The sequence below is a fragment of the Myotis brandtii genome, unplaced genomic scaffold (genome assembly GCF_000412655.1).
Source record: "Myotis brandtii unplaced genomic scaffold, ASM41265v1 scaffold63, whole genome shotgun sequence".
NCBI classification, from domain to species: domain Eukaryota; kingdom Metazoa; phylum Chordata; class Mammalia; order Chiroptera; family Vespertilionidae; genus Myotis; species Myotis brandtii.
In genome coordinates this window covers 2,563,071-2,571,487 of record NW_005370411.1, presented here as the reverse complement: position 1 = coordinate 2,571,487, position 8,417 = coordinate 2,563,071, and the positions used below count along the sequence as shown (strand labels likewise).

Sequence of the window (8,417 nt, the reverse complement as noted above, 5' to 3'; positions counted from 1 at the left end):
TTCTATATTTGTAACAATGTTTCAAACTGCAAGCTCAGAGGCCGGCAAGGCAGGTGGGGAACGTTGGAGTCCTCCGTCACTGAAGTAAGCAAGCCTCATGTTCGCTTCAAGCTGCCTGGCTGCCGGCCGCCATCTTGGCTGGCAGTTAATTTGCATATCGCCCCGATTAGCCAATGGGAAGGGTAGCAGACGTACGGCTAATTACCATGTTTCTCTTTTATTAGATAGGATGGTCTATTCTTTGTATTATGATTTGAAATGATTTAAATTATAACAATAGTCCAAAGAAAAACAATTTAGACATCCTTTAACATGTATAATAATGGTGTTTTACCTACAAGAGAAGAAAACATACATTAATTGAATGCCAAATATATGCTAGGGCTTCTCACATTAATACCCAAATGCCTATTTGACACCTCCACTTGGCTGTCTAATAAGACATCCCATGGTCTTCCCTCAGAAACCTGCTCTTCCCATCATCTTCCATATCTTAGCTAATGGTAATCCCACTCTTCCAGATACTCAGGCCAAAGACTTGGGAGTCATCCTTAATTCTCCTACATCTCACATTCAACCTGTCAATAAGATAAATCATTTTGCTTTTTTTATAAATACATCTGGAACCAGAATATCCCCCCCCCCTTTTAATAGAATTTGTTGGTGTGACATCTACACTAATAAAAGAGAAACATGGTAATTGGCGTACGACCGCTACCCTTCCCATTGGCTAATCAGGGAGATATGTAAATTAACTGACAGCCAAGATGGCGGCTGGCGTTTGCGTCAGCTGCCTGGCTGCCGGCCGCCATCTTGGCTGGCAGTTAATTTGCATATCGCCCCGATTAGCCAATGGGAAGGGTAGCAGACGTACGGCTAATTACCATGTTTCTCTTTTATTAGATAGGATGGTCTATTCTTTGTATTATGATTTGAAATGATTTAAATTATAACAATAGTCCAAAGAAAAACAATTTAGACATCCTTTAACATGTATAATAATGGTGTTTTACCTACAAGAGAAGAAAACATACATTAATTGAATGCCAAATATATGCTAGGGCTTCTCACATTAATACCCAAATGCCTATTTGACACCTCCACTTGGCTGTCTAATAAGACATCCCATGGTCTTCCCTCAGAAACCTGCTCTTCCCATCATCTTCCATATCTTAGCTAATGGTAATCCCACTCTTCCAGATACTCAGGCCAAAGACTTGGGAGTCATCCTTAATTCTCCTACATCTCACATTCAACCTGTCAATAAGATAAATCATTTTGCTTTTTTTATAAATACATCTGGAACCAGAATATTTCTCCCCCCCCCTTTTTAATAGAATTTGTTGGGGTGACATCCTATATAATAAAAGGCTAATATGCAAATAGACCAAACAGCAGAACAACCAAATAACCAGTCGCTATGATGTGCGCTGACCACCAGGGGGTGTGCACAGAACATGGCTGGTGTCGGCTTTGGTGGGATGGTGGAGCAGGTGAGCTGGAGCGCCAGAGTAAGGCTGGGCGCCGGTTGCTGTCATCACTGTGAGCCTCTGGTGGTTACTGAAAATTCTTTGCTCCCGTGCACTGTAGTCCCGCCTGGTGCTTGCACCTGCTGCTGGCGCTGGCCCCGCTGGCACCCGCTGCCAGCCCCAGAGCCGCTGCTCGCACTTGCTGATGGTGTTGGCCCCACTCACACCTGCTGCTGGCTCTGGACCCAATTGCTCTACGCTGTTAGCAGGTACGAGCGGGGCCAGCACCGTCAGAGCGTGGGAGTGATTGCAGCAGGAGTGGGACTGCTGGCAGACAAGAAACCGGGGGCATGGCGGGAGGGGCCAGGCAGAGGCACAGAGGATGGGCAGAGACCTGCCCCTCTGCCCACAGCAGCCTCTGCAGCCCACAGTTCCTTTCAAGGTGCATGAATTTGTGCAGTGGGCCCCTAGTTGGTTAATAAAATTATATAGGTTTCAGGTGTACAATTCTATAATACATCATCTGTATATTGCATTGTGCATTCACTACTCCAAGTCAAGTCCCCTTCCATCACCATTTATCCCCTCTATACCCGCTTCTGCCTCTCCCCACCTCCTTACCCCCATGCTGTTATCTATATTTATAAGGTTTTATTTTTCTTAATCTCTTTACTTTTTCACCCAGCCCCACAACCCCCTCCCCTCTGACAGCTGTCAACCTGCTCTCTATGGATTAATCTATTTTGTTTGCTAGTTTATTTTGTTCATTAGATTCCACATATGAGTTAAGTCATATGGTGTTTGTCTTGCTCTGACTGGCTTATTTCACTTCGCATAATGCTCTTGAGGTCTATGCATGCTATCACAAAGGGTAAAATTTCCTTCTTTTTTATGGCTGAGTAGTATTCCATTGTGTAGCTGTACCACAGCTTTTTATCCACTCATCTGCTGATGGGCACTTAGGCTGCTTCCAAATCTTGGCTATTGTAAATAACACTGCAATGAACAAAGGGGTGCATATATTCGTTTGCATTAGTTGGAACCAGACTATTTCTTAGCATTTCTTCTCTTTGTCCAAGCCACCTGATTATTGTAATAAACTCCTAGCAGATTTCCTGCTTTTGCATGTGTTTTTTTCTTATCTTTGCACCTAGCTAGAGTAATTCTTTTAAAAGTCAAGTCATTATATCAAGTGTCTGTTTTTTGCCAAGAGTGAATACAATCACCTATAAGACTCTGACATAATTTACATCTTTTAACTAATCCCATCTACTTACTCTATTCTAGCCATTCTAGCCTCTGCTCTTCCATAAACTCTCAACTCAAGGCCTTTGTACTTACTGTTTCCATTGCCTGGAATTTCCTTGCTCCTCATCTATTTCAAATCTTTGCTCAAATAAGGCTTTTCCTGATCATTGTATTAAAATGAACCCCAACCCCCCATAGTAATACCCACCCTGCTTTATTTTTTCCCCACAGCATTTGTCACCATCTGACACATATATAATTTATTTGTTAGTTTTACCAATTTCTCTGTGTTAGAATAAATTCACTAAAGAAGGGTTTTTTTATTTACTGCTCATATCTTGGTATCTAGAATGGTATCTGGCACATAACATACTCTGTAAATACTTATTAAATGAACAAATTAATTCTTACAACAATGTCAGGAGATGATTACTAGACCTCACAGATGAGAAGGAAACACCACCAAACTACCACCACAAATAGCAACAACAACAAAAAAATCCCCAAAACTAACCCAAGGAGGTTAAATTAAACATTAAACCTTAAAAAATGCCAATTAATAAGAGACTGTTTAAATAATTTATGGTGTGCCCTGGCCAGTGTTGCTAAGTGGCTAGAGTGTCAGCCCATGCACCGAAGTGTCTCTGGATTGATTCCTGGTCCAGGGCATGTACCTGGGTTGCAGGTTCATCCCCAGCTCCCGTAAAGGGTGAGTACAGGAGGCAACCAAATTGATGTGTCTCTCTCACATCAATGTTACTCTCTCTCCCCCTCCATCCCTTCCTTCCACTGTCTCTAAAAAAATCAATGGAAAAAATATCCTCGGGTGAGGATTAACAATAAATACATAAACAAACAGATAGATAAATAATTTATGATATAACAAAATAATGGAATAATATGTACCTCTAAAAAGTGATGAAGACAATCTTTATATTCTGATATAGGATGATATCCAAGATATGTTGTTAAGTAAGGTATGGAAGTATCATATATTATCATTTGCTTAAACATCAGGAAAAATAGGCACATTTGCCGATATATGTATAGCCTAAATCAGGAAGAATATACAAGAAACACTGATTACCACTGGAGATAGAGACTAGTAATTATGGATAATTTTAGGTCAATCTTGTCTTTCTATGAGTGTTCGCACCATTTAAATTTTGAGCCACCTAGGTGTGCTATATATTAAAAAATAAAATTAAACGATAATTTGCCTAAAGTCAGACACCTAGTTAGTGACAGAGAATGACATTTAAATTTGAGATTGCCTGACTCAAAAGCCCATTTTCTGTCTATTAGCCTATACTGTCTCATAGAGGAATATGCAGAGCCAATGCATTTCATTTTTTTATTATGTTGAATTCTTGAAAGTCATCTCAAATATATAGGATGCAAAGGGATATTCTCTTTCAGCCGATTGAACATCAGTAATGATAACAGCATGGAGAGTTAGTATGTATAGCTTTCTTAGTCTTCTGAAAGCATTTATTTTCTCTCCACAGCTGCTGGTTGGCAGGTCCAAAAAAGGATGATGATAAAACAAGCCCATTATATTTGTCATTTATTCTACCTATGACCATTATCCTCACTAGCAATGTTGCTCTATTTATTGTCATTATAGTGAAAGTGGTATGGAAGGATAACCAGAATCTGACAAGGTAAGATTCCCAGCAAATGGGAAGCTGCCAGGCATGACTCGGTGAGCACACAATAGAGCACCCTCATATATCTGCACCTCCTAGAAGAGTTTTCAGACTCTGGGACAATGGCCTAATTGCAAATTCAGTTATATTTTCTTTATACAAAACATATCATTTTGGCCTCAGACAACCAAATTTATACTTCTAAATTTTGGCTGACAGCACTTGTTCTTAAATTGGCTTAGTTACAATGAAAAGCAGGTTACAATTTAATTGTTTAACAAGTTATCTTTCATGTATCAGTTAGCTTTTGCTGCATAACAAACACCCCAAAACTTTATGGCTTAGAATGACAAATGTTTATTATTTGTCATAAATTTGAGCATTGGTTGGGCAGTTGTCCTGGTTCTGGCTTGAATGTAGGTGAATTATCTAGGGCAGTGGTTCTCAACCTGTGGGTTGTGACCCCTTTGGGGGTTGAACAACCGTTTCACAGGGGTCGCCTAAATACATCCTGCATATCAGATATTTACATTACGATTCATAACAGTAGCAAAATTACCGTTATGAATTAGCAACGAAAATAATTTTATGGTTGGGGTCACCACAACATGAAAAACTGTATTAAAGGGTCGTGGCATTAGGAAAGTTGAGAACCACCGGTCTAGGGTGACTCACTTTCATGCCTCGTAGGTAGTAGTGGTCTGGTCTTTAATGGTAGCTATTCAGTGGGGAAAAATCATCTCTCCTCCATGTGGTTTCTCATCTTGTGTCAAACCAGTCCAGGCTTCTTAACATAGTGGGCTCAGGATCCCAAAGAGCAATAAAGAGAAGGAAAATTCTAATTTAAAAAAATGCTTTTCAGCCTCTACTTGTGGAACAATTGCTGATGTCTCACCAGTCAAAGTGAAATATTAGCAATTATCTCACCATCAAGGGAAGAAGATCACTCTGCATTTTAACAACCTTTCATTCTGTATCAACCTACAACAGTGGTCGGCAAACTGCGGCTCTCGAGCCACATGCGGCTCTTTGGCCCCTTGAATGTGGTTTTTCCACAAAATACCGACTTCTGCGCATGGGCCACGAAGTTTCAATTGCACTGTACGTGCACACCTGCATGTGGTATTTTGTGGAAGAGCCACAGTTTGCCGACCACTGACCTACACCATGGGAAGGTTCCAGATGCCTCCATAACAATTAATCACTAGCTGATCCAATAGTAATAATAGCTAAAATAAAATTCTCTTCCAAAGAAAGAATTGATTCTTTGTGAAATTTGCCTGTAAGGAATTGTTTATGCCAGATACAGTTATCATTGTATTTCTTTTTTAAAAAAAGTATATTTTATTGATTTTCTACAGAGAAGAAGGGAGAGGGACAGAGAGTTAGAAACATTGATGAGAGAGAAACATCGATCAGCTGCCTCCTGCACACCCCCCACTGGGGATGTGCCTGCAACCAAGGTACATGCCCTTGACCGGAATCGAACCCGGGACCCTTGAGTTCGCAGGCCAACGCTCCATCCACTGAGCCAAACCGGTTTGGCTTTATTGATTTTTTTGGCTGGAATCGAACCTGCGACCCTTGAGTCCGCAGACCGATGCTCTATCCACTGAGCCAAACCGGTTAGGGCTATCACTGTATTTCTTAATAAAGCTTGCTAAATCAGATTCTATCCAGCATGGCATAGGTCTAGCATAATTTTTCCACTGGAGGCATAATATTGTTAAATGAACAGTATATATGGGCAGCTGAATATATATTCTTAACAGTAGGGTAACAATGATATTAATTTTAAAAAAAGAACCGAATGAACCATATTTTCTTTCTTGCTTTCATTTACCTAGCACAAAAAAGGTTTCATCGCTAAAGAAGGTTTTTAGCACGTTATCTATTGCAGTCATATTTGGAATTACCTGGATCCTGGGATACTTTATGCTAATAAGTGATGAAAATACCAGCAAAATCTCCGGCTACCTTTTCTGCATTTTCAACACTACTCAGGTATGGCGTGGATTAGTCTGAAAGTAGCAGACCGTGCAGTGGTGGAGGTGATATCTCCGTGGAGCAAAGTTTTCTCCTTTTAAAACTCCCTGAAGGTCATTGTTTAGTACCTTTAGGAGATTCTATTTTAATATCCTTTGAGGGAAGACAAAGGAAAGCTCTTTATGACTTTATGTTCTTTCCTGCGCTGAATACAAATTTTCGGATAGTTTTTTCTATATCTGTGAAAAATGCCAATGGAATTTTGGTAGGGATTACATTTAATCTATATTGTTTTGAGTTGTATGAACATTTTCACAGTATTTATTTTCTTAATCTAAGAACTCGGGCTATCTTTCCATTTATTTGTGTCTTCTTCAATGTGAGGAAGGGAGAGGGATAGAGTTAGAAACATCGATGAGAGAGAAACATTGATCAGCTGCCTCCTGCACACTCCCTACTGGGTATGTGCCTGCGACCAAGGTACATGCCCTTGACTGGAATCGAACCCGGGACCCTTCAGTCCGCAAGCCGACGTTCTGTCCACTGAGCCAAACCAGTCAGGCAATAAAATTTGAGTTGTATGAACATTTTCACAGTATTTATTTTCTTAATCTAAGAACTCGGGCTATCTTTCCATTTATTTGTGTCTTCTTCAATGTCTTTCATCAATGTCTTATTTTTTCCCCCATCAATAACATATTGTTTTAGGTCTTTTACTTTCTTGGGTTAAATTTATTACAAATTATGTCATTGTTTTTTTATGCTATTATAAATAGGATTCTTTTATTAGTTTTATTCCAGCTAGTTTGTTTTTAGTGTATAAAAATGCAACTAGTTTCCATGTGTTGATTTTGTATCCTGCAACTTTATGGGATTCATTTTTTTAGTTCTAACTGGTTTTTGGTGGAATCTTTTGGCTTTTCTATATATAAAATCCTGGAAGAGAGTTGATTTGTTAGAATCAGAACCTTATGAAGTTTTTGTGTGTGACATAATTATACATAGGACTGAAGATGCTTTTATTCCTGAGTCTTGTCTCAATGATACATTTAATCATAATTTTAAAGAACATTCTATTCATACCTTATCTTAAAATTTGACTGAAGATTTATATGTGTTTTTATTTGGAATCCATTCTATTAACATATTGGAAGCATCTCCTATAAGAAACTAAACATATAGAGGAAATATAATGGTCATCTAATTTTCATTATGGCAAAAATACTGGTATAGATAAACCAAAATGGTAGATTAAAAATAAAAATAACTTTGTTTGATCTCAGATGATTTTTGTTTTCATATGTTTGTATTTGTGTATATGCATAGGGAATGTAAAGACTTTAAGATAACACAAGGATTCATTATTGAAAGACTTATCTTGAAATCAGAATTTTTTTCCATGGTTTTTATTCTATACCTCCTCCTGTGGCAAACATTGTCTTTTGCTCTGATGAAAAATATTACAAGGACTTTTCTGTCTCTATAATTAATCTTATGTTTCCTGAGCTGGCAGAGTGAATTATACTTCAATATAATAAAAGTACCTTTTTAAAAAAATATATTTTTTATTGATTTTTTACAGAGAGGAAGGGAGAGGGATAGAGTTAGAAACATCGATGAGAGAGAAACATTGATCAGCTGCCTCCTGCACACTCCCTACTGGGTATGTGCCTGCGACCAAGGTACATGCCCTTGACCGGAATCGAACCTGGGACCCTTCAGTCCGCAAGCCGACGCTCTGTCCACTGAGCCAAACCAGTCAGGCAATAAAAATACCTTTCTTTTATTTTTATTTAAAAATATTTTTATTGATTTCAGAGAGGAAGGGAGAAGGAGAGAGAGATAGAAACATCAGTGATGAGAGAGAATCATAGGTTGACTTTCAACCAGTGAGCCATGCTGACTGGGCTGAGGTGATGATTTTAATTCTAGTTATATTAATACTAGAGGCCCGGTGCACAAAAATTTGTGCACTCAGGGGTAGGGGGTCCCTCAGCCCGGCCTGTGCCCTCTCGAAATCTAGGACCCCTCGGGGGTGACCACTTGCTGGCTTAGGCCTGCTCCC

At 39.2% G+C, this 8,417-nt stretch overlaps 1 protein-coding gene across 1 annotated transcript in view; it reads left to right on the top strand.

Moving 5' to 3' along the window:
• ADGRG7 (adhesion G protein-coupled receptor G7) overlaps positions 1-8,417 on the top strand; it is a 15,652-nt gene that overhangs the window by 3,678 nt on the left and 3,557 nt on the right. The window contains exons 2-3 of the mRNA XM_014528298.1: positions 4,226-4,381; positions 6,214-6,370. Coding sequence (XP_014383784.1) covers positions 4,226-4,381; positions 6,214-6,370 — 313 coding nt within the window. The remainder of the gene's footprint in view (positions 1-4,225; positions 4,382-6,213; positions 6,371-8,417) is intronic.